Source organism: Felis catus, chromosome A3 (assembly GCF_018350175.1).
Source record: "Felis catus isolate Fca126 chromosome A3, F.catus_Fca126_mat1.0, whole genome shotgun sequence".
Classification (NCBI taxonomy): Eukaryota; Metazoa; Chordata; class Mammalia; order Carnivora; family Felidae; genus Felis; species Felis catus.
This window is the reverse complement of record NC_058370.1, coordinates 27,254,668-27,281,535: the sequence shown is the minus strand read 5'-3', so window position 1 is coordinate 27,281,535 and position 26,868 is coordinate 27,254,668. Positions and strand designations below refer to the sequence as shown.

Sequence of the window (26,868 nt, the reverse complement as noted above, 5' to 3'; positions counted from 1 at the left end):
TGTATAACCTTATGGAATCACTATATTGTATACCCAAAACTACTATAACATTGTGCGTCAACTAGACTCAAAAAAATGGATAAAAAGAACACACACACACACACACACACACACACACACACACAAAGGAGTAAACTGTTGAAACATGCTGCAATAGAGATGAATCAAAATAATTACACTGAAGTATAGAAGCCAGATTTTTTTGAAGGAGTACATACTGTGCGGTTACATTTATAGAAAATTCTGGAACAGACTAAAGTATGATCACAAAAACCAGATCAGAGGCTGCCCGGGGATGGAGGAAGAGGGCAGGGAAAGGCAAGAAGGAGGGATTCCAAAGAGGCATGAAGAATCTTTGGGGAGTAGTAGATATGTTCCTTATCTTGATGGTGGTGAAGGTTTCATGAGTAAATATGTGTCAAAATTATCAAATTGTATGCTTTAAATATGTACAACCCATTGTTTGTTAATTATACCTCAAGTCCAATAGACAAGTAAACAATTACTAAATAATAGCCTCCAGGTATATTTATTGATGGATAAGATCTCAACTTATCCCCCCAAAAGAATGGCTGAATGTGGGCCCAGGACCCAGGACTATGATACCATGGGCTGCATTCATGCATCTTCTCCCCTGTAATAGACTCTTCCCTTTTTTAGGAATTACCCTCTACACTGCCATCACTGTCACCTCAGACATTAGGGCAGACTATGAACTGGGGTGGGGTACATTCAGATGTTCCTTCTTTTCTATAACATGACAAACAATGGTTTTCTCAAAGCCTTCCATTTGGAAAGAGTCGGGACATGGAGACCCGCCATTCATAAAATTTAAAACAAGTTTTTCTGCTTGGATAGAATCAGAAAAACTATCCCTTTTAAAAAATGTTTTTTCAGGGGCGCCTGGGTGGCGCAGTTGGTTGAGCGTCCGACTTCAGCCAGGTCACGATCTCACGGTCCGTGAGTTCGAGCCCCGCGTCGGGCTCTGGGCTGATGGCTCAGAGCCTGGAGCCTGTTTCTGATTCTGTGTCTCCCTCTCTCTCTGCCCCTCCCCCGTTCATGCTCTGTCTCTCTCTGTCCCAAAAAAAGTAAATAAATGTTGAAAAAAAAAATTTTTTTTTAAAAATGTTTTTTCAGTTTATTCTGAGAGAGAATGAGAGAGCATGAGCAGGGGAGGGGCAGAAAGAGAGAGAGAGAGAGAGAGAGAGAGAGAATCTGAAGCAGGCTCTGCGGTCTCAGCACAGAGCCCAGTGTGGGGCTCAAACCCACTAACCGCGAGATCACGACCTGAACCAAAATCAAGAGTCGGACACTTAACCAACTGAGCCACCCACGCGCTCCAGAAAAGCTATTCTTTATCCTATGTAGAAATTTCTCCTATTCTATCACTTAGCCTTGGCTTGACAAAGTCAGTTACAAAATACCCTCGACCTCTCTGAGCAGCCATTTCCTAGTAACGGGGTTCTTACTGTTAGAACATATTAAACGAAAGTTAATTTGGCAAGAGTCCATCACCATCCTGGGCACTCCACATGGGGTCATCCAAAAAAAGTTTCTTCATCCACATGATAGCCCTGTAAATTTCTGCAGACTGTTCTCACAGGTATGGTCCACGATCCCAGAAGAATCGGGAACCTAAAGCTTCACAGGGACTTTTAGAGCCAAGTAAACAAGAGAAAGCAAGAGTTGATGGATGCAGTGTAAAAATGCGACCATAAGGAGGCAGGACGAAGCCGACTACAGGGGTTACATCAGGGTTCTGCACCCCAAAGGCAGATATGAATGCCATGGCCTTCACAGATGACTCCCAGACCTCCAATGGCCTCCAGAGTGTCCTTGTCAAAAGTAACATCCCAACTTACTGTTGGAACTGCCTTGGGTAGGGAGGCTCTCTGATGACATTGGGTGACATCCTCCTTTGAGTCCTGTTACAAATTGTCTCCCCTAAACTCTGCAGCAAGCCAGCTCTGTTTTCTTGGGCAAGTCGCTTCCCCTGGTGGGCACATACGTAAGTCAGAAATGTGGACTATAGATTGTGTTTGTTACCTCTCATTTCCACCCACCTTCCCGGAGAATATGCTTTGTGCCTTGGGAGGTTCAAAAATGAGAGACACAGTCCCTTGTTCTCAGGAATCTCGCAGCCCGGCGCGGGAAGACATACAAGGAAACAGTTTGAATGCAGGCTTATGCCAGCGTGGGCAGGACTGTGAACAGAGAAGGCAGGACCCCGAGGAAAGGCCTAGGGAAGCCAGGGAAGTTGCCCTGGTGCGCAAGCCCTCTCCCTCCATATCCTCAGTCACTTCCCAAAAGCTTGTGACCTATAAGCCTCTCCACACTCTCCCAGTGCCTGTAACAGATGCCCTATCAGTGCACTAGTCAATAGACGGATGTTCCGTGTGGATTAGCTTTTACACGTTTGTCCATATCTGGCCAGTTCAGTGCCTCATCCCTCTGCCCCCATCCCACAGAGGTCAATAAAACTGACTTGGTGCAATTGAACTGCACCAAGGGGTCTGGACTCCTGAGTGCACTGCCCCCTAACTTCCCAAGGACCATGAGACCTGGCTTTTGGTCCTTGGACCAAGGAACTGGATTTTGCTATACTTGTGTTCCTACCACAAGTGATCCCAGGTCATCAGAACCCAAGGAAGTTGCAAAAATGGAGGTAGGATGGGCTCCGGCCCACAGAATGTCCAACGTGTTATAGTACCCCCCCCCAACCTAGGCAGCTCCATGGCCCCCACATTGGGCCCATGTCCCTAGTAGGGTAGAACCTAAGGGTGGGACAAGATGTCCTCAACAGACAGGGGCAACCCAACATCCAGAATTGTCTTTGGTTCTGTATTCCATGTTGTCATCTAAGGACCAGATGAGAGCTTGATGGACATCAGTTCTCTTTTCAGTTGGGGCCAGCTTAAACATGACTCCAAAACCCTCTTTCCTGTGTTTTCTTAGCCCTAAAAGTCCAGGGATCGCGTTGAATGTGTCCCTTTCTTTTTTTCTCATATCCTGGAATTTGGCAAACAGGTCAGAAGATATCTGCAGAGCTGCTGTGTGAAAAATAGAATTGATTTTCCTTCTCCCTTTGACAGTGAAAGTTTAGGCTTTTAGTAATCGCTGCTTCTTAAAGTCCCCTGAAGTCATGACCAGAACTTTGCGATTGCTACTGGAGAGGACTTGAAGTTTCTTCTTCAAAGCATCCCGCTTTCTCCTTCGTTATCTCTCTCTCAAGGTACATTTCAATGTATGAGCAGAGTCATATAAAAAGGAATCTAAATACTTCTGCTTTATGAGAAAAAAGTAAGCAGTGTGTGCAATGTAGTGATTCCACGATTCTATACATTTCTCAGCGTTCATCATGATCAGTAGACTCTGAATCCCTTTCATGTGTTTCACCCACCCCCCACCAACCTCCCCATTGGTGACCATCAGTTTGCGCTCTGTAGTTAAGAGTCTGTTTTTTATTTGTCTCCTATTATCTTTGTTCATTTGTTTTTTTCTCCTATATTCCACATATAAATGAAAACATGTGGTATTTGTCTTTCTCTGACTGACTTATTATTAGCATTCTTATACTTGAATAAAAAAAAGTAATTAAAAAATGTTTTAAAAAAAGAGAAAAGTAAACATACTGTATACATGGGTATGCAGCAGCCTTTTGTTCACTTAGTAGTATTTTGGGATTACCTTTCTATATCATCACCGAAAGATCTACCTCATTCTTTGTAAAGTTGTGAAATCTCACTATAAGATAAGCTGTAATTTAGGTACAGCCATTTGGGAATGTCCCACTTTTCTAACAACTCATCAGTGATCATCCTTGTATAAGTATCTGTACATATTTGGACAAGGATTTATATAGGATAGATTCCTGGAAGTCAAATGGCCAGGTTAAAGGTCAGTGTAAAGTATTTTATTCCATGAATTCCTCCCTCATATGCCTCTTAGGACATGGCCTATTAAAGTTTCTGGCGATCAGGGTTTGAGTAATTCTCCAGTTGGAGTTCCAGGCACAATTGGGACAATTCCATGTGGTCCACATGGAACCAACTGGGTCAGCTTTGAGTTCTGGTGGGAAGGGGGGGGTGAGACTAGGAAAGAGACAGATGTGAAAGACTGATAAAAGCAATGCATGAATCATGGGAACTCAGAGCATGAGGGGAGTGAAGGAAATATTGCATGTTCTGAAGTTTCAAGGCTGAGGGTTCAGGTAAGGAGGTACAAATTTGGAGCCAGCCCCTTACACGGAATAGTTGAGATGATGAAGGAAGCATAAAGTCTTTGTGTTTTATCTTGGCCAACTCTTATGTTTAAGGAACGAGAGTAAAACCCAGTGACATTTATAAGAACAAGGAGGGGTGCCTGGGTGGTTCAGTCAGTTAAGCGTCTGACTCTTAGTTTCAGCTCAGGTCATGATCTCACGGTTTCATGAGTTCGAGCCCTGCATCAGGCTCTGTGCTGACAGGATAGAGCCTGCTTGAGATTCTCAGTCACCCTCTCTCTCTCTCTGCCCCTCCCCCACTCGAGCTGTCTCTCTTTCTCAACAATAAACTTAAGATATTTTATAAGAACAAGGAAATCTCCATACCTCCCAGCAGCAGTGCACCAGGGCCACCATATTACCATCGTCCTGCCAACACCCAATACCATTTTTACCAGTCTCATGGGTTAGTAATAGTGCACTGTTGTTTTAATTAGCATTTCTCTTATCCTATGATTAAAATACAAGAACGGCTTCCTTTCAATTAGCTGCAAGACCCTCCTGATCTCAACCTCCAATTATATTTCTCCAATTACTCTTCACCTAACTTATCCTGTAGACAGGGTCACCACCTTATGGTTTTTCCAAAACTTCAGGATAGATGCTGCCCCTGGGCCTTTGTACCTGCTGCTTCCTCTGCCTGGTATACTTTTCTCAGTTAGTCTCAGAGCTCCCTCTTTCACGTTCTTCTCAGTGAGATCTTTTGCTATCTCTTCCAATCACACACTCCCTATCCACTCTTCTCTGTCTTCATAATGCTTATCATCTGTATTCAACTGTATCTAAAATAAAGAATATATCACATTCTTCTCTCATTCGCTGTCTTACTGTCTCCTGAAAAACTGACATCTCGTTGAGAGCAGGACATTTAGTTTATTCTGTTAGTGGATGTATCCTGCTCTATCTTGAACAGTGCCTGTATGTAATCAACACTTAACAAACATTTGTTGACTAAATGAACAAGTGACTCTTTCCACGTCTGTTAATTGCCTGTTCATAGCATTTGCCCATTATTTCTTCTGGGCAGGTGATGCTTTCTTGTTGATGTGAAGTTCTTTGTCTTTGATATTATTCCCTAGTCACTGGCTTTAGTCACTGGGTATATTATCCCCCAATCTATCACATACCTATGTATGACCTTTGCCCATGATACGGCATTCATTGAACAAAAATACTTAATTCTGATCTAATCAAATCCAACCTGTTTGGGGTTTTTTGTGTGTGTGTTTTTGTGTTTTTTGTTGTTGCTTTTGTCTTATGGGCTCTGCTTGGTGATTTTGTTAAAAAAGTTTTCCCTCTTAAAAGCAAAAATGAACTACTGGGACCTTATGAAGATAAAAAGCTTCTGCACAGCAAAGGAAACAACCAACAAAACTAAAAGGCAACCAACGGAATGGGAAAAGATATTTGCAAATGACATATCGGACAAAGGGCTAGTATCCAAAATCTATAAAGAGCTCGCCGAACTCCACACCCGAAAAACAAATAACCCAGTGAAGAAATGGGCAGAAAACATGAATAGACACTTCTCTAAAGAAGAAATCCGGATGGCCAACAGGCACATGAAAAGATGCTCAACGTCACTCCTCATCAGGGAAATACAAATCAAAACCACACTCAGATATCACCTCACGCCAGTGAGAGTGGCCAAAATGAACAAATCAGGAGACTATAGATGCTGGAGAGGATGTGGAGAAACGGGAACCCTCTTGCACTGTTGGTGGGAATGCAAGCTGGTGCAGCCACTCTGGAAAACAGTGTGGAGGTTCCTCAGAAAATTAAAAATAGACCTACCCTATGACCCAGCAATAGCACTGCTAGGAATTTACCCAAGGGATACAGGAGTGCTGATGCATAGGGGCACTTGTACCCCAATGTTTATAGCAGCAATCTCAACAATAGCCAAATTATGGAAAGAGCCTAAATGCCCATCAACTGATGAATGGATAAAGAAATTGTGGTTCATATACACAATGGAGTACTACGTAGCAATGAGAAGGAATGAAATCTGGCCCTTTGTAGCAACGTGGATGGAACTGGAGAGTGTTATGCTAAGTGAAGTAAGCCATACAGAGAAAGACAGATACCATATGGTTTCACTCTTATGTGGATCCTGAGAAACTTAACAGAAACCCACGGGGGAGGGGAAGGAATAAAAAAAGAGGTTAGAGTGGAAGAGAGCCAAAGCATAAGAGACTCTTAAAAACTGAGAACAAACTGAGGGTTGATGGGGGGTGGGAGGGAGGGGAGGGTGGGTGATGGGTATTGAGGAGGGCACCTTTTGGGATGAGCACTGGGTGTTGTATGGAAACCAATTTGACAATAAACTTCATATATTGAAAAGAATAAAAAAAATAAATAAAATTAAAAAATAAAAAGTTTTCCCTCATTCTTCTGTCTCAAAGGGAATCTTTGACATTATTTTCTAACAACTTTTTTACTATGCCTTTCACATTCACAAGATGAAATGTATAAATCCATTTTTATTTTTCTCATGGAATGAGCCAGTTTTCCCAGCACTGTATGCTGGGAAATGGAAAAATCAATTTCTCCATTGAGTCATAGTGTCATTGTTACTGCATGTTAAGTTCCCCATTTAAGCATGGATCTATTTCAGCTGCCTATTCTGTTCTAGTGATGTATTTATTCTTGTGATATTACTATATTTTTATAATACCATAGCTTTATATTCTGTGAGTGTCTAGAAGGGCAAGCTTTTATCTTGCTTTTTATTTTTTTAAGAAATCTTACCTCTTGGTGGCCTTTATTCTTCACTATAAACTTTAAACTAGTATAATCAAGTCTTCCAAAAATACCACTGAGATTTTAATTAGAATTGCATTAAATTTATGGATTAATTTAGAGGAAAGTGAATCTTTACAATAATTAAGTCATTCCATTTAAAATCACATCTGCTATTTGAGTTTTAAAATATATCCCATTGAGGTTTTGGATACTCTTCATTTAAAACAAGATACTTCAGGGGCACCTGGGTGGCACAGCTGGTTAAGTATACAACTCTTGATCTCAGCTCAGGTCATGATCTCACAGTGTGAGTTCGAGCCCTGCATTGGGCTCTGTGCTGATAGCTCAGAGCCTGCTTGGGATTCTGTCTCTCCTTCTCTCTGCCCCTCCCTTGCATTTGCTCTCTCTCTCTCTCTCTCTCTCTCAAAATAAACAAACTAAACAAACAAGAAAAAAAACCCAAGATACCTCATAGCCATGCTGTATATTTTATTATACATTCTAGTTAGTTATTGCTAGTGTAGACAAGTACTATTGATTCTTGTAAATTGATATACCCATTAATTACAAAGTTTGTTGATTCTTTTTTTTTATGTGATAATCATGCCTGTTGGAATAAATGACAATTTTATCCCTTTCCTTCCAATACTTATGCTTTTGTTTTGATTTGGCTTTTGCTTGTTGCTATTGTTGTTGTTGTTTTTCCTTTAAGCCCTGACCACGTCTACCACTATTATTTTAAACAATAGCAATAAAGGGCACCTGGGTGGCTCAGTCGGTTAAGCATCCGACTTCGGCTCAGGTCATGATCTCACGGTCCGTGAGTTCAGGCCCCGCATCGGGCTCTGTGCTGACTGCTCAGAACCTGGAGCCTGTTTCGGATTCTGTGTCTCCCTCTTTCTCTGACCCTCCCCCGTTCATGCTCTGTCTCTCTCTCTCTCAAAAATAAATAAACGTTAAAAAAAATTAAAAAAAATAAACAATAGCAATAACAGTATGTCTGTTTTCCTGACCTCAACAAGAATGAATTTCTCCATTAGATAATGTTAGCTCTAGATTTTGATACATAACCTTCACCAAATCAAAGAAATCCTCTCTATTCCTGCTTTGCCGAGAGTTTTCATTATAAGTAAGCATTGAACTCTATCAAATCATTTTTCTGCATCAAATAATAGTAATTCTATTACTTATCTATTTAATTCTATAAAGGTAGGAAGTTTCATTGATAGATTGATAGATTTTCTAGGTTGGATGATACTTTGCAGTGGGAATTAAACCCTACTTGGTTATGATGTATTTTATTTTATTTTTTTTTCAACGTTTATTTATTTTTGGGACAGAGAGAGACAGAGCATGAACGGGGGAGGGGCAGAGAGAGAGGGAGACACAGAATTGGAAACAGGCTCCAGGCTCTGAGCCATCAGCCCAGAGCCTGACGCGGGGCTCAAACTCACGGACCGCGAGATCGTGACCTGGCTGAAGTCGGACGCTTAACCGACTGCGCCACCCAGGCGCCCCTGTTATGATGTATTTTAATAGACAATTGAATTCAGTTGGCTAATACTGTAATTAGGATATTTTTGCGTTTATATTTATAAACAAAATTGACCTATAATTCTTTTTTCCTCCTATTTTCTGGAACATTTAAAAAAATTTTTTTAATGTTTATTTATTTTTGACAGAGCAAGAGAGAGACAGAGCACGAGTAGAGGAGGGGCAGAGAGAAAGGGAGACACAGAATCCGAAGCAGGCTCCAGGCTCCAAGCTGTCGGCACAGAGCCCGACGCGGGGCTTGAACTCACAGAGTGCAAGATCATGACCCTAGCTGGAGTCAGACGCTCAACCCACTGAGCCACTCAGGTGCCCCTGGAACATTTTACATAAGATAATACTTCGATTGATCTTCCACGAAATTAGAAGAACTCACCTTTAAAATCAGGAGGGCTGTGTGATTCACAAGAGCCAAAAGGTGGAAGCAACTCAAATGTCCACTGACAGATGAATGGACAAACAAAATGTGGTGTGCACATGAAATGGAATATTACTGAGCCTTGAAAAAGAAACAGAGGCACCCAGATGGCCCAGTCAGTTGAGGGTTCTGACTCCTGATTTTGGCTCAGGTCATGATCTCACAGTTTGTGAGATCAAGCCCTGCGTCAGGCTCCATGCTGACACCGTGGAGTGTGCTTGGGATTCTCTCTCCCTCCCTCTTTCCCTCTCTCTCTGCCTCTCCCTGTCTTGTGCTCTCTCTCTCTCTCTCTCTCCCAAAATATAGACATAAACTTAAAAAAATAAAAAAGTGAAATTCTGACACATGCTACAATATGGGTGAACATTAAAGTCATAATGCTGAGCTAGCCAGCGACAAGGACAAATACTGTGAGTCCACTTGTATGAGGTTAACAGACTAGTCAGATGGAGACAAAGAGAAAGTAGCCTTGTGGCTGTGAGGGGGATGAGGAGGTCACTTTGAATGGGTACAGAGTTTCTTTTTTTTTTTTTTTTAACATTTATTTTTTTTGAGACAGAGAGAGACAGAGCATGAATGGAGAAGGGTCAGAGAGAGAGGGAGACACAGAATCCGAAACAGGCTCCAGGCTCTGAGCTGTCAGCACAGAGCCCGACGCGGGGCTCGAACTCACGGACCGCGAGATCATGACCTGAGCCGAAGTCGGACCCTCAACCGACTGAGCCACCCAGGCGCCCCAAATGGGTACAGAGTTTCCGTGCTGCAGTGAAAAAGAGTTCTGGGATGGTGACCCAATGATATGAATGTGCCTAATGCTCCTGAAGTATACACTTAACAAGGGTTAAGATGGCAAATTTTATGTGACATGTATTTTACCAAAATTTTAAAAACCATCCAGGGTTGAGGCTTTGGGGAAGAAGAGGGTTTTTTTCACTGCTATTTCAGTTTCTTAACATTCATTCATCTATTCAAGTTTATATTTCCTTCCTGGGCCATCCCTGGAATATTGTTAAGGATTTACACATTTCCTCTGGGTTCTCAGTATTATTGGTGTGCAGTTGTTGAGAACAGAATTCTCTTCTCTTATTTTTAATATGGTGTTTTGATTTCACCATTTCACTATAGCTATCATTTTTACTGTCTCCTTTTTTTCCCCCCTCATCAGTCTCTCTAGAAATTTTCTAGAAATTTCTCATTATTTCTGCCTTCATTATTTCTGACTTTAGTTTACGATTCTTCTAATCTAAGTTTTATTTTTTACTATATTATTTAATTTCTGAATACATGAGATTTTCAACTCCAATATGACATTTGGTTGGAAAACACAAAATGTATGACATGAAGTGCATGGAACTCACTGAGGTTTTTCTATGGCCTGAAATCTTGCGACATAAAATGGACCAGTGCCAGCATCATCTAGAGGACTGTAGAAAAGCAGAAATTCAGGGGCGCCTGGGTGGCTCAGTCGGTTAAGTTTCCGACTTCAGTTTGGGTCACGATCTTCCGGTCTGTGAGTTCGAGTCCCACGTCGGGCTCTGGGCTGATGGCTCAGAGCCTGGAGCCTGCTTCAGATTCTGTGTCTCCCCTCTCTCTCTGCCCCTTCCCCATTCATGCTGTCTCTGTCTCAAAAATAAACGTTAAAAAAAAAAAAAAGCAGAAATTCAGACCCTGCCCTACCAACTGAATCAGAATCTACATTTTTTTTAATTTATGTTTATTTTTGAGAGAGAGACAGAGTACGAGCAGAGGAGGAGAAGAGAAAGAGGGAGCCATAGAATCCCAAGCAGGCTCCAGGCTCTGAGCTGTCAGTACAGAGCCCGATGCGGGGCTTGAACCCATGAACCGTGAGATCATGACCTGAGCTGAAGTTGGATGCTTAACCAACTGAGCCACCCAGGTGCCCCCGGAGTCTACATTTTAACAAGATCTCTACATAATTTCTATGCACATTACAAAGTCGAAGAAGCACTTCCCTAATACCTGAGCGAACAAAGCATCTCACATAGGAATACCTACACTATTCTAAGTATGCGGTAACGTTCTGTTCCTTAATGAGAATACAGGCACGTGAGTATTCACTTTATTGTTACTGGTATATTTTATATACTCATTTGAATATATATTTAAAGTAATTAACCACATGGGCCACAACCAATGCAAGAAACTCAATCAACAGTGATAACCAGACGAACTTTCTTTACGTGGATAGCGTCAAACAGGCCCACGGATATATAATATATAGTTCCTTGTGACTCGCAAGTTTCTGTTCGTTTATGGCAAGGTATTCACCTCACTTTCAGAAAAGTTAAAAAATGGCAGGAAAGAGGTTGGGAAAAGAGACTTTTAGAAACATGGTATTTACCAGGCCTGAGCTGGAAGTCTTAAAGCCAGAATCTCATTATGACCCATGATGTTGTTATGGGATTGCCAATATACAGTCATGTTTGTAAAACTGAGCACATCAGTAAGCTAAAATCAATAGTCTCTCCTTTCGTTATTTAGCCTATAGTGGTGGGAAAAAATGCTGGCACAAATGGGACACTGCGGGAAACCTGCAAAGTTGACAAAGTGATAAAAACAGTCTGCTACGGGGGCGCCTGGGTGGCGCAGTCGGTTAAGCGTCCGACTTCAGCCAGGTCACGATCTCGTGGTCCGTGAGTTCGAGCCCCGCGTCAGGCTCTGGGCTGATGGCTCAGAGCCTGGAGCCTGTTTCCGATTCTGTGTCTCCCTCTCTCTCTGCCCCTCCCCCGTTCATGCTCTGTCTCTCTCTGTCCCAAAAATAAATAAAAGTTGAAAAAAAAAAATTAAAAAAAAAGAAAAAAAAAACAGTCTGCTACGTTCCAGGCCAGAAAGTCCCTGTCACTTCTACCGCAACCTTATAGAATTTTCAATCAGATATCACTGATATAATTGTAGCAGGTTCCACTACACCCTGCTTTGAAATAAGCACCAAGAATAAAGAAGGTGAAAAGTCTGACTTGGAACTAAAAGTTCAGCTCTTTTTCTGAGAGGTTCATCAAAGCTCATGACTTCCTCTTGGCTGTCACTCACTCACCCTGTCCTCAGGGGGATGGACTGTCATATGGATAAAGCACTGAAAATACCACAGTGATCACCCCACCTCCGCCCTCCATCAATGTGTAATTCTAGATAAAAACAGCTGGGTAGGGGCGCCTGGGTGGCGCAGTCGGTTAAGCGTCCGGCTTCAGCCAGGTCACGATCTCGCGGTCCGTGAGTTCGAGCCCCGCGTCGGGCTCTGGGCTGATGGCTCAGAGCCTGGAGCCTGTTTCTGATTCTGTGTCTCCCTCTCTCTCTGCCCCTCCCCCGTTCATGCTCTGTCTCTCTCTGTCCCAAAAATAAATAAACGTTGAAAAAAAAAATTAAAAAAAAAAAAACAGCTGGGTAAAGAAGTCTGAAATTTTTCAGTACTTCCAACAATCAAGTCCTCAGTGCTTTTCTCAAAATTTCAAATTCTTAAGTTTTAACCCGTTTCTAGTGACCCTTATTTGCTGGCGACCTGTGCACAGCTTTAACCGCTTAGTTAAGTATTCCAAAGCTCATCTTTCCATTGTCCTGTCTTCTCAACGAGTGATTTGGTATACCAGAGGCAGCCTCTGTGTTCATCCTGTCTCTTGGTGGCAGCAAAAATTGTCACAATCAAGATTCCAGATCCTTGGATTTATAAGAGTAGCTCCTAAGATACTAAAGCCTTGCTTTACAACGGCGGACGTCTCAGGTGAAAGCATCCACTTTACCACTCACTAACTTTGACCCTAAAGCCCTGTATCATCACTCACTGTAGGAAATTGGCTGGCCCACGTATAAACTATAAGGACTCTTTTTTGCCCCAATTGCTTCAAGGTTGGAATAGGAGCTGTTGAAAGGCTGGCTTCATAAACCCATTTCCTCGACCAAGCCTCGATCACACATGGACATCCAGGGGTAGGGATGGCCTCCTAATTGTGGGTAAAAAGATGGGCCATTTTGTCCGCTTGGTTACTGAGAGCTTTATTTATCTCCCTCTGATGGCATAAAAATAGCCATGCACCCCATCTCATTTCAGAGAAGCCAACCCACACAACCACCTCCCACCTCATTTTCCCCCAGACTTCTAATCTTGCTCTTTCTAAGACCCTGACCAGCCCACCAGTCAACCCGTTACCACTGGCCACGAATTACTTTAGATCCATACCTTAGACCATCCCTCCTTCTACAGGAAGGATTTCTCTTGCTCACTGTGGAATTTCGGGCACTTCTAAATCGGGCTATTTTGCAGCACTTCTGGCTGGTGATAGCACATCATGTAAGCCACTCACAAACTTGGCTTACCTTTTTCCTCCTTGTTAGCTAAACATAGGAATTCTCTGTGGCACCATTAGTGTGCGATGTAGGAGAGGCAGTAAAACACAGCCATCTGAGCCACCTGCTCCTACAGTTTATTTATGCCTTCCAGATCTACTGAGTCTCCACTTAGAATATTCCGTTTCCGCCCAGCATTAAAATGCCCCTCCACAGGGTCAGGTAATACCCCCATGACAATGGAAAATTCAAATGGCATGAATTAATTTTTTTTCAAATTATCCTTAAAATTATTATTACTAGTAATTCTGATATTTGGAGTCCACGAAGTCCTGAATCTCTGGTCTGTGGTTTCTCCTGGCCTTAATTCATGGTGCCTTATTTCCTTGTGCTTTTGTGATTTGGGGCTCTGATTTATGCATTTTCCTTGGCGCTTAATCTGAGTAAATTCGTTGAGTCATGACTTAAAGGTCTACTCCTTCATTTGTTTCTGTCACACATCTTTGTCACTACTACTCTGGGGCAACTTTAACTGAATCATCAGCTTGATTTTTTTTCAGACCATCCATATGCCATGAATTCTGGCTAAGAAACTATGTGATATGTGAGAGCCAGCTTGAGGTTGTAAATTCCCAGTAGAGATTTTTTTTTTTCTGTGTACTGAGTATCAAGGTTTTTTTTTTTTTAATTTTTTTTTCAACGTTTATTTATTTTTGGGGGGACAGAGAGAGACAGAGCATGAACGGGGGAGGGGCAGAGAGAGAGGGAGACACAGAATCGGAAACAGGCTCCAGGCTCCGAGCCATCAGCCCAGAGCCTGATGCGGGGCTCGAACTCACGGACCGCAAGATCGTGACCTGGCTGAAGTTGGACGCTTAACCGACTGCGCCACCCAGGCGCCCCGAGTATCAAGGTTTAAGACCAAACAATTTTCCTCAAAAAAGGCTTGCTAAAGGAGAAGGAAAGTTGTATCTTTTTGTTTTGGGCTTTTTCTGTTTTTTGTTGTTTAAAAGAATGGCTATTCTTTTTTGTTTTGTCTATTTATTTTTGAGAGAGCACGAGTGGGGTGGGCACAGAGAGAGAAAGGGACAGAGGATCCAAAGCGGGCTCCAAGCTGAGAGCAGCAAGCTCGATGTACAGCTCGAACATGAAATGTGAGATCATGACCTGAGCCAAAGTCGGACGCTCAACCAACTGAGCCACCCAGGCACCCAGTGGTATCTGTTTTATCCTTACACAGCATGTGTAACACTTTCAGGACCGAGACTTATGTAGGAGTCTTCTCCTGGACTCCCATTTTTTCAGGCCCTAGGCGCTGTCTCCTCTCCCCTGCCTACGCCTGACCCTGGCCAAAGCCATGGAAATCAAGTTCAAGTTCACCCGATTCAGCAAATGCTTTCAAGACGGAAGCCAGTTTCAGTTACTGCCTTCAGAGAAGCACCAGGTTTCAGTCAGCCTTAATATTCTTTGCGCTTTTGTGGCAAGGTCAAGGATGCGTAAGAAGTTCTTTTGTATACTTTAAATAAAGTATTTTAGATATTCTCAATGGGAGGGCTCATCCGGGTTCTTAGACCATTACTCTGACAGAAACAGAGGTCCAGAACCACCAATTTTGTCCAGATCATAAGGTTTGTTGTTATGAGAGGCTGGGCAGAAACACAGAAGGAAGAAGAGAAGAGAAGAGAATTGTCAAAAGAGGAGATTAACATTCAGTGTCTGAAGCCAAAATGCTGAAGTGATTGTTTTCTTAAATAAAAGAGAGCCGTGCTGGTCATGCATGGCTCTCTTAAGCAGAACAAAGTGCTGAACTTCTATAGCATTTGCGGGGAGCGTCCTGGGGGAGTCGTGTTGGTTACAGACGTGGAGATGGGTTGATGACCACCTAGAAGTGTAGACCCTGAAGCGAACCCAGCGCTGACTGTCTGACTTTCAAAGCATAACGCTGTCACTGATGATTTGGCTTTCCAAGGTGTCTTCACGGATGCAAGTTGTCCCGGATAGACGAGAAAGGTTAAAAACCTTTCAAGGTATTTACTTGTTAACACGGCTGGAGAACTGTCAGCCTTCTCCTAGGAATGTGGACAGTATCGATTCTCACAAAAGGAGAGAGAACCAGAGGGATGCAAGGTGACAAATGCCAGCGGAGGAACCCCCGAGAGACAATGGGGGAGGAGCAGCCCAGAGGTTAGGAGGGAAACAAAGAAAGAGTGAAGTCACAGCAGCCAACCCAGTTTCCAGGGACAGGATGAATTGTGGTTGGAATCGCTACCGACCGAGAGGCAGAGTGAGATACAAGTTGAGCAACATCCAGGGACCTTTCAGAAAGGAAGTGCGCCAGTGAGCTTGGCCCGAGCCAGTTCAATGGTACCATAAGCCCAAAAGCAAACTGTAACAACTTGAGACAGAGACTAGAGAAAGATCCCTGGTAAATGTAGCTACTCTCCTTTTGACAACATTTGGAAGTAAAGGTGGAGAAAGGAAGGAGATATGAGTGGAGGTAAGACAGAAAAAGTAAAATTAGAATTTTACCTCAAAAAGCTCGTGTTGGTTGTCATTGGGGGCACACGCCTCCTAGACTTTCAGGGATTAAAAGTGCTGAACTGGGGCGCCTGGGTGGCTCAGCCGGTTGACTGTCTGACTCTTAATTTTGGCTCAGGTCATGATCTCACGGTTCGGGGGATTGAGCCCCGTGGTGGCGTTGGCGGCCTCTTTGCTGGGTGTGGAGCCTGCTTAAGATTCTCTCTCTGCCTCTCGGCCCCTCCCCCACTTGCTCGCGCTCTCTAAAAAATAAAAAGTCCCTGACACTCATCAAAAAGAACAACAGCATGTGATATTCAAATTCCTTCCTCAATAATCACCAAACAGACCTCCAGCCTCACGACTTGAAGCGTTGGCAGAAACAACTTATTCACACTACAGCAGCTGGTTAGGAAATTCTTCCATAAACGAAGGCATGCTTGTCTACAAGACGCCCACCCACTGCCCTGTGCATCCATCCCACTAACTCTGATCCCCCTCTGAGCCCTCCATGGCACAGTTGAAGTCCTGGCTCTGCCCAAACGCTTCAACTCTCCCTCAGTGGTCTCAGGACCTTCTCTCCCCATCGTCCGTGGTTTTTCTAGATTCTTCTTGTCACTCCAGTTTTCTCTCCCACAGAGCTGGATCCAGAATGGGACAGATACCTCATCATGCAAAACCCAATCTCTCGCCGTGATTTCCAATGGACAAAAGACAGACAAGGGTAGCAGGTGCATGAATTTTAATAAGGGGTCTTGAGAGCAGCTTGAAGATGTTGATCACCAGCACTCAAGGTATTTTTGGCCAGCGATTCTGTTGGCTCCAGTCATTTTTCGTCTCTCTGCCAGAAATGCTTATCCTCATGTAGGACTGGAGGCAGCATGACTGATAATTTAAGCAGTAGAGGTAGGGTTGTTCAGACTTTCTGCAAGAGGGTCTACAGATTCCCATGTTTCCCATGCATCGAAGAGGGTGATGTCTGCCTGGCCAAAAAAAAAAAAAAAAAAAAAAAAAAAAAATACAGATAGTTAATTTCCATTTAATAGTGGCAATACTAACATAGATCTGAGGAGTCAAGGAGCACAGTCAAAACCTAAAGGGCTGAAATAATTATGTGCGGGGTGGCTGGGTGGCTCAGTCGGTTGAGTGTCCAACTTCGGCTCAGGTCATGATCTCACCGTTTGTGGGTTCGAGCCCCTCATGGGGCTCTTTGCTAACGGCTCGGAGACCAAAGCCTGCTTCGGATTCTGTGTCTCATTCTCTCTCTGCACCTCCCCCACCTGTGCTCTGTCTCTCTCTGTCTCTCAGAAATAAATAAATGTAAGAAAAAAAAATTTTTTTTAAATACTTATGTGCCACCACTGCCCACCTATTAGAATGACCAAAATCTGGAACACTGACACCAAATGCTGGGAAGAATGTAGAGCAACAGAAACTCTCTTATGCTGCTGATGGGAATGCGAAACGATACGGCCACTTTGGAAGACAGTTTGTCAGTTTCTTATGAAATGAAACATACACTTACCACACAATCCAGCGGTTGTGCTTCTTAGTATTTACCAGAACTTGAAAACTTATGTCTACACAGAAATCTGCACATGAACTGCTTCACACAGGCAGTTTGAAAATCAAGCCCAGAGAAACAAAAGCTTCAGGAGGATAATGGAATTCCATTGCATCCATAGGGTAGTGGAGCTGATGTCTTCCGGTAGAGAGAGAGCTGATGTCTCCCTGTATAGATAGCTGATGTCTTCCTGTAGAGAGAGAGCTGATGTCTCCCTGTTGAGAAAGAGCTGATGTCTTCCAGTAGAGAGAGAGCTGATGTCTTCCCGTATAGAGCCACTGTGATGCTTACAGTTGGTGGAACAGCCTATGCTATATATCAGCTAGCTGTGGCTCCATTTCCCAAGAAGCAGCATTGACTTCCGTGCATCATCTCAGCAGGCAGCTGGTTCAATTTCATTCAGATCTCTATGGACCAGTAATCAATAAATAACTAGGTTCTTCTTTGAGGATCAATATTTATTGACTTATACTAACTACCACCAATAAACCAGTCTTCACCATGAAAAAAAAAATCTGCACATGATGTTTGTAGTTTTATTTATAACTGCCCCAAATTAGAAACAACCAAGATTCCCTTCAGTAGGTGAATGGACAAATAAACTGTGGTCTGTCCAGACAAGAGATTATTATTCAGTGATAAAAAGAAATGGGCTATTAAGTCACGAACAGACACGGAGGACTCTTAAATGCACATCAGTGAGTGAAAGACGCCAATCTGAGAAGGCTCCATAGTGTATGATTTTCAACTGTATGACATTTTGGAAAAGGCAAAATAACAGGGGTAATAAAAAGATCAGTGGTTACCAGAGGTTGGGGTAGGAGACAGATGAAAAGGCAAAGCACAGAGGATTTGGAGGATTTACAGTGAAGTTACTCCATATGATCCTGGAATGATCTATTCATTTGTCCAAACCCACAGTACAGTACCAAGGGTGAACCCTAAGGTAAAATATGGACTTTGGGTGGGGCGCCTGGGTGGCTCAGTCAGTTGAGCGTCTGACTTCGGCTCAGGTCATGATCTCCAAGTTCATGGGTTTGAGCCCCATGACAGGCTCTGTGCTGACAGCTCGGAGCCTGGAGCCTGCTTCGGATTCTGCGTCTCCCTCTCTCTCTGTCCCTCCCCTGCTCATGCTCTGTCTCTCTCTGTCTCAAAAATAAATGACCATTAAAAAAAAATTTTTTTTTAATATGGACTTTGGGTGATAATGATGTGTCAATAGAGTTTATCAGTTGTAACAAATGTACCACTCTGTGAGGGACGTTGATAATAGGGAAGGCTGTGCATGAGTGAGGGTAGAGGATATGTGGGAAATCTCTGTACCTTCTTCTCAAATTTCCTATGAACCTAAAACCGGTCTAAAAGCATAAAGTCTTTTTTTTTTTTTTTTAAAGAATCCCTTAAGGGGCGCCTGGGTAGCTCAGTCTGTTAAGCATCCGACTTCAGCTCAGATCATGATCTCATGGCTCGTGAGCTCAAGCCCCGCGTCGGGCTCTGTGCTGACAGCTCAGAGCCTGGAGCCCGCTTCGGATTCTGGGTCTTCCTCTCTCTCTGCCCCTCCCCTGCTTGCACTCTATGTCTTTCTCTCTCAAAAATAAATAAACGTAAAAAAAATTTTTTTAAAGAATCCCTTAAAGGCAAATAAAGCTGTTATGGACATTCATCTACAAGTTTTTGAAACTAAATTTTCATGTCTTTAGATTAAATGCCCAGGGGTGCATTTGCTGGGTAACACAGTTAATGTATATTTTGTTTTTTAAAAGGAAACTGGAAAACTGTTTTCCAGAGTTGCCCTACCACTTAACCTTCTCAGTGGCAATGTGTAAAAGGTCCATGTTCTCTGCATCCTTGCCAGTGTTTGGTAATGTCACTGCCTTTAACTTCAGCGGTTCTAATAATTATGTAGTGGAATACCATATCATCTTTTTTTTTTCAACTTGTTTTATTTTTTATTTTTTTTAAATTTACATCCAAATTAGTTAGGCAATGATTTCAGGAGTAGATTCCTGGTGCCCCTTACCCATTTAGCCCATCCCCCCTCCCACAACCCCTCCCGTAACCCTCAGTTTATTCTCCAGATTTATGAGTCTCTTCTGTTTTGTCCCCCTCCCGGTTTTTATATTATTTTTGTTTCCCTTCCCTCATGTTCATCTGTGTTGTCTCTTAAAGTCCTCAGATGAGTGAAGTCACATGATTTTTGTCTTTCTCTGGCTGACTGATTTCACTTAGCATAATACCCTCCAGTTCCATCCATGTAGTTGCAAAATGGCAAGATTTCATTCTTTTTGATGGCCGAGTAATACTCCATTGTATATATATATATATCTCACATCTTCTTTATCCATTCATCCATCGATGGACATTTGGGCTCTTTCCATCCTTTGGCTATTGTTGATAGTGCTGCTATAAACGTGGGGGTGCACGTGTCCCTTCGAAACAGCACACCTACATCCCATGGATAAATGCCTAGTAGTGCAATTGCTGAGTCGTAGGGTAGTTCTATTTAGTTTTTTTGAGGAACCTCTATACTGTTTTCCAGAGTGGCTGCACCAGCTTTCATTCCCATATCGTATCATCTTAATATGCATATCCCTGATGGCTAACGATGTTGAACATCTTTCCGTGTGCCTATTTGACATCTGTATGCCCTCTTTGATGAATTGTCTTTCTCCTAATTTGATTGCTTGGTTTTTACTGTTGAGTTCTGAGAGTTGTTTCTGTATTCTAGATACAGGTCCTTTGTCAGATATGTGGCTTGCAAATATTTCTGCAATTTGCCTTTCAGTATATCTTATTCACAGGCCCTCTTGCAGAGTGAACGTTTTGAATTTTGATGAAGTCCAACTTGCTAAATTTTTTTTCCCTTGTGGATTGTGCTTTTCATATCTCAGAACTTTTCACCTAGCCCTAGGCCTGAAAGATTATTCCTATGTTTTCTGCCAGAAGTTTTATACTTTTACATCTTTTGTTTATTTTTATTTATTTCTTTTTAACTTTTTTAAATGTTTATTCATTTTTGAGAGACAGAGACAGAGCGCGAGTTGGGGAGGAGCAGAGAGAGAGGGAGACACAGAATCTGAAGCAAGGTCCAGGCTCTGAACTGTCAGCACAGAGCCTGATGTGGGGCTCGAACCCACGAACCGTGAGATTATGACCTGAGCCGAAGTCAGACACTTAACCAACTGAGCCACCCAGGCGCCTCTACATCTTATGTTTAAATCTATGAGCCATTTTGAGTTAAAGTTCGTATAAGATGTGAGGTTTAGATTGAGGTTCTTTCCCCGCCCCCCCCCCCCGTCTCTTTCTCTCTTTTCTTTCTTTTCTTACAGATGTCTCATTAATCCAGCACCATTTGTTGAAAAAGCTATCTTTCTCCCATTGAATTGCTTTTGCACATTTGTGAAAAATTAGTTGGCTGTACGCATGTGGACCTATTCCCAGTTTGCTATTCTGTTCCATTGATCCATATGTCTGTCTCTCCACCAAAATCACACAGGCTTGATCACCTTAGCTATGGAAGTCTTGATATCTGGTAGCATGCTTCCTCTGACTTTGTTCTTTTTGTTCAAACTTGTTTTAGCTGTTCTCATTCCTTTGTGGGTTTTTCTCCATCGACAAGATGTAGACAAAATAATCTTGTCTCTACCAAAAATGCTGCTGGGATTTTGATAGAAATTGTGTCAAGAGTGCCTACCAGTTTGAGGAGAATTGGCATATTTGCTTGTTGAATCTTACACTCTATAAACATGGTATGTCTCTTCATTTATTTAGATCTTCTTTCTTTTATCGACATTCTGTAGTTCTCAGCATACACTTGCTACACATGTTTTACTAGGTATACACCTAAGCATTTTATACTTTTTGGAGTGATTGTGAATGGTACTGTATTTTTAATTTCAGTGTTCACATATTCAATGATAGTATATAGAAATGCAATTAATGTTTTATGTTTATCTTGTATCCTAGGACCTTACTGAACTGAATGATTAGTTCTAGATTTTTTTTTTTGTAGATCCCTTGGGATTTTCTACAGAAGCCATTATGATATCTGCAAATACAGACAGTTTTTATTTTTTTCCTTTCTAACTTGTATGCCTTTATTTCTTTTTCTTGCCTTAATGCATTGTCTACAGCTACTCAGATTTTAAAAGAAATGACCTTTTTTAAAGATTAAGAGAAACTGATCCATACAACTTGGATAGATCTCAAGAGCATAATGCTGTCTTAAAAAGAAAAAAGCCAACCTCAAAAGATGACATATGATCCCATTTATATAACACTTTCTAAATGATAAAAATTAGGGAGATAAGAAGCAGATTAGTGGTTGCCAAAGGTTAAGGTTAGCGACAGACAGTGGAGGCAGGGAAGAGTCCGTGCCACTGTGAAAGAGTAGCATAGCAGGAGAAGGATCTCTATGCTGATAGCATGGGTCTGTATCTTGATAACAGTGGTAGTTACACAACGCTGTGCTTGCAAGAAAATGCCATAGAAGTATGCACACACATTGCAACAATACCAGTCTCCTGGTTTGTGTATTGTATTATGGTTACATAAAATATAATCTTCGGTAGGAAACTGTACGAAAGGTCCGTAGGACCTCTCTGTACTATCTTTGCAACCTCCTATGAACCAATAAGTATTTCAAAACTAAAAGTTCAAATAAGTTCAAATAAAAAGTTGATGAGGGTGGGGAGAAAAGGGAACCCTTGTGCACTTGTTGGTGGGAATATAATTGGTGCAGCCACAATGGAAAACAAGATTTTCCTCAAAACGTTACAAATAGAACTATCCTATGATCCAGCAATCCCACTTCTGGGTATATATCCAAAGGAAATGCAAAGGGGATCTCAAAAAGGTATCTGCATTCCCATGTTTACTGCAGCAAAGAGAATCTGGAGGCAGAGAAGACAGTGAGGAAGTATTTTGGATGGTCTCACCCAAGGCCCAGGCAGCTCTGGTGGGCAGCCTAAGAGTCTCCCCAGATCACACAGGCGTCGAGCATGTGGACACACAGATTACGCAGCCCCTGCCTCTGAAGCGAGCTTGGAGATGGGCTGTGCACCAGAGCACGATCCAGATTCCAGACACAACCCTAATGTGTGTGGGTCCTGGGGCAGGAATGCAAATGGAAGCTCATCTATCATATGTCTGCATATTTAACAGTTATGAATAAAGCTAACAAGTGAGATAAACAAAATCTATCCTATGGCCCTTTGTGAAATAGCCCTTCATGGGGTGTCTGGGTGGCTCAGTGGGTCAAAGTGTCTGACTTTGGCTCAGGTCATGATCTCGCGGTTTGTGGGCTTGAGCCCCGCATCAGGCTCTGTGCTGACAGCTTGAAGCCTGGAACCTGCTTCAGATTCTGTGTCTCCCTCTCTCTCTCTGCCCCTCCCCCCCGCAAAGGTAAACATTTTAAAAATTAAAAAAAAAAAAAAAAAAGATCTTTGAAATAGCCCTTCATAATGACCTGAAAGGGCAGATTTGAATTTGTGATTCTTGGATTCTTCAGAGGTCTGTGCAGGAAGATGGCGGCCTGAGGGGAGCTGGCTCAGCCCACAGCCCAGCTCTCCTCTTTCCCATCCCCAACTCTGCCCCACACTCTGAAGACTCTTTCATGCAAGACATGGACAGTGCAGCCTGAACATCCCCGCTGGCCCACTGCCCCTGCAAACAGGAGTGTCCTTGGCCCTCCTCCTGCCTAAGTTGCACACACAGTGGGCCCCACCTTCCAGGGGTGGAGCTGGGGAAAGCCCATGTGGTCCTTGGAAACAGCACGGGGGTTCTTTGGGAGGGAATTCCACGCCCCAGGTGCTCAAAGCATGGTCTTGGAAGGAGAGGAGGACAAGTTCTCTAAATGGATACATCCCACTTGCCCCCATCAACTCTCAACCCCATAGGGAGGGACTAAATCAGAGGACACCCAGAGTAGGACCAGGATCAGAGGAAGAGGTATCTCTCTTCCCAGAGTCTAAGAGCAGAAATATTGAACTGAGAGCAAATTATCTCCAAGGGTCAGGATGAACTTATTCTGTCTTCATGTCATGAACCATGCTTTACAGAACATTCCTGGTCTCTGACCTCACTACAGGGAACACAGTTCAGGGGTGAGCAACTGTATTGGATACATGGGGCCCAGAGAATAGGATTTGAGACCACAAAGCCGGGAAGACACCCAAGTCCTCTAGGTACCCGATCAGAATTCTTGAATGTTCCCCATGGGTTGGTCTTCTCCCAGGCTAAATTAAATGAGGCAGGTTTCTGTCTCCCTCAGAGTCTAACACAGCTGGAAGGCACACAGCACATATTCCTTAAATGCTTGAAGAAATCAATGAGCAATAATAGTAATAGCTAACGTTAATTAGGGCTTACGATATACTGGGCACTGTGAGCTACATTATTTCACTTCCTTCTTCCCACAATCCTGAGCTTTGAGTTTGTCTATGGTTCCAACTTCGCAGATGGGGAAGCTGAAGCCTGGAAGGGGATATGAACAGAGTCTGACAGCGGTAAGTGGCAAGGCTGAGGGGACTGAATAACTGAACCCATGACAGAACAGAAGAACTGGATAGTGAACAAACTCATTTATAAATGGGTAAAACCATGTGCTTTATCTGTTTTTAGCACTTGGAAACCCTCTGATCCTTGGCGCTGTGGGATCTCCAGGATCAAAAGGCATCTCAGCCAATTTCCCTAGAAACCCAAGGATTTGGGCTCTAATCAGCCCATGTCAACCCCCAGCCTTTCACCCCCAGGATGGACCAACTCTCCCACCCAAGGGTTCTCCCTCTCTCAGGACCTGCTGTGCCTTTAAGTCTCTTGGCTTCCCAGATGTACTTCTCAGTCCACTCCCGACCCAGTAGCCTTTCCTGCAGCTGGTAGATGAGGAACCATCACCCCACTGCTGCGTCCAAGCCCCAGTGATGTCTCTCTGCTACCTTTTAACCCCCATCCTGCCATCCCTCCACCCTCAATCCATTTGGAGCATCATTCCTCATGACTGACGCCCACAAGAAACAGATTTGTGACTTTTAATGGAATGTGGGAGCTAAGGAACCTGAAACAAAGCCATTTCTATCCACGATATCCATTTATATTCCCTCTTTTGCCAGGTTTGGCTTTATGTTCTACTTGCTTGGACATCGGAGGAACGGTCCAGGGCTGTATTCTTTCAACTGTCATTGGTTGGACTGTTAAGTAACGACTAAGGACACAGCACCATTTACGATTTGAGCAACGAATGAGACTGTCTTCATCACTTTTGCACCCCAACCGGCAATGTCCATTCATCCAACACTCTGCTGTTGGGCCCAGGAACAACCATTAAGCAGATGTTAGTATCCCTCAAGTGGCAAGACAAGAGGAGGAACAGGACAGGGGAGAAGGGGAGACCGTTGAGGAAGTAACACTGGACACAGTCCCAGGAAAGGAGAGAAGCGATCTTGAGAGGGGAGGGAACCAAGACAATTGTTTCAACCTTGGGTGATCCAAGGCTTTCAGACATCCCACCCTCTGTCTTCCTATCCCCCAACCTGCTACTCCTAACTTTGGGATCACTTGCTGCCAATGAAGATCCTTCCTTAATGGAGCTTGGGAATGATGAGAAAGGAAATAAACAACTATAAGATTAGGAGATGGAGGGGATTCATCCACACTTCAACAGACTCAGCTCTTTATCAACAGCCTGGCCCTAACTTCAGCTCAACTAGCCCTGGGTCCAGCCACAATGCACTCTCCAGTCCTCCTTGACCATATTCACCCAATTCAAATTCAAAACCCCGTCCAATTTTAAGTAGGATGCTGAGCCCTACCCAACTCAATGCCCCTTGAGCCTGAACTCCAAGCCAAACCCAAATTTAATCAAGTCACCAACCTCAATTCTGAGCAGCAGTCATCAGACACCCTGCACTATTCATTACCAACTCCCAGCTTTAGCCCAAGCCCCAGTCTACCCTCAGCACCACCTCCACTCAACCCCAAATCCCATCTCCTCCCCAGCCCTCTCCAAACCATCAGGGAAGCCCAATACCTCACCTCCAGCTCTTCCTAATCTTCCCCCTACCACTCCAACCCCAAGGTCTTTCTCCCCATCACAACTCATCATCAGCTTCTAATCTAATGTCCTAAAGCCCCCAACAAGTCCCCAGTCTGCACCCAACCCATCACCCCTAAGCCGTCTCCCAGGTCCCACCAGAATACTACCCTGCCCTTAAGTGTCAGATGCTCCAAATAGCTACCATCCCACCACCTTGGCAAAAAAAAAGAATCAGGGAAAGATGTGGATGTGAGCTGATCAGCTCATGGGGAAACCTCCCAAAGCCACATCAGATGAGGAAAAGCTTCGTGCTGCCCGCCGTGAAGAGGAGAGGAAAGTGAAAAGTTCGTGACCATGATCCCAGACACTTGAGAGGGACCCAAGTTACCTGAGACCACCGGTTCCATGGCCAGAAGGATGAGAAGAAACAGAAGTAACTTCATGGCTGGCAGGTCACAGGAGAAGGAGGTGGCTGTGCTGCAGGGGATAGAAATAGAGTTCTGTGCAGCGGGGATGAGCCTCGCTTTTATTGGCAGGGTTGTGGGCAATGAATTCTAGCAGGAGAGGATTTATATGAGATCAGCCAGGCCAAAGGACACTGTGTAGCAGATTTCGTGGCAAAGCACGAGATGAGAGTGTGGGAAACTGGCCAGCACCCGTGCCAATAGTGGGAGGAGACGGGCAAATTAGAGCCTCTTAAGCCTTTCAAGACCAAAAGAACTAATTAATGAATGCATAAATATACATCCAGAAATTCCTAATTAAAAAAAGTACTTATTCTCAGCTTTCTAACAAAAGGATACATAGGCGTATCTTTCCGGGCCTTGACCTCGCCAATCTGGTTCCCAGTTCAGGGCTTTAGCTTTGTTATTTGTTCTCCCTTGAGACCTTCCATGGCTGGCTCCTGTTTATCATTCAGTCTCATCTGGAAGGTCACCTCCTGGACAGGCCTTTCCTTGTCACCCTAGATATCGGCACTCCCACCTACAGTGGCTCTGGACCGTCAGCCCTTGATGCACCACCTGCACGGATGTATCCGTTCTTTTCAATTCTGTTTTACATGCTTCATCTTTGTCTCTTCCATTCGAATGTCAGAAATTTGCCTAGTAACCCCACTGCCCGTAATCTCCCCTGGATTAGAATATTAATTCAACTGTTTTAACAGGTATTCCCCCCCCAACAAGGATTCCAAAAGACAGACATTGACTTCTTTCTCATGGAAAAGTCTGGGCAAGGAGTTGAGTGTAGCAGCTTCCTGATTCAGCAGAGAGCAAGGGTCCCCCTGGCTTGATGTTCTGCCATCCTCCACAGGCAGCTTCATTTGATGACCTGAGAGGGCTGCTCCAGTCCCCGCCGTCAAGGCCCCACTGCAGCCATCCGGGGGAGGAGAAAGAAGGAAATGAACTGCGTACTTTTGCCTTTAAGGGACACGACTCAGCATCTGCACACACGGCTTCCACTCCAGTACATTGGCCAGAACT

General features: G+C 43.6%; 2 protein-coding genes across 2 annotated transcripts; one reads left to right on the top strand and one right to left on the bottom strand.

The window, feature by feature from the left end:
• The first annotated feature begins 1,778 nt into the window (after positions 1-1,778).
• On the top strand, positions 1,779-11,983 carry LOC109498512 (beta-defensin 118-like). The gene is given in 5 exon segments (XM_019828050.2): positions 1,779-1,845; positions 2,560-2,631; positions 11,478-11,508; positions 11,510-11,576; positions 11,858-11,983. Coding segments are annotated over 5 exon segments (363 nt in total).
• Positions 11,984-16,518: 4,535 nt separating this feature from the next.
• Positions 16,519-25,978, bottom strand: LOC101081718 (beta-defensin 119). Its single transcript, XM_011280931.4, has 2 exons — positions 25,776-25,978; positions 16,519-16,774 (listed from the first exon to the last, which is right to left on the bottom strand). Exons 1-2 carry the CDS (start codon positions 25,828-25,830, stop codon positions 16,581-16,583), a joined length of 249 nt encoding a protein of 82 aa, XP_011279233.1. The 5' UTR covers positions 25,831-25,978; the 3' UTR covers positions 16,519-16,580.
• Between the last annotated feature and the right edge of the window lie 890 nt (positions 25,979-26,868).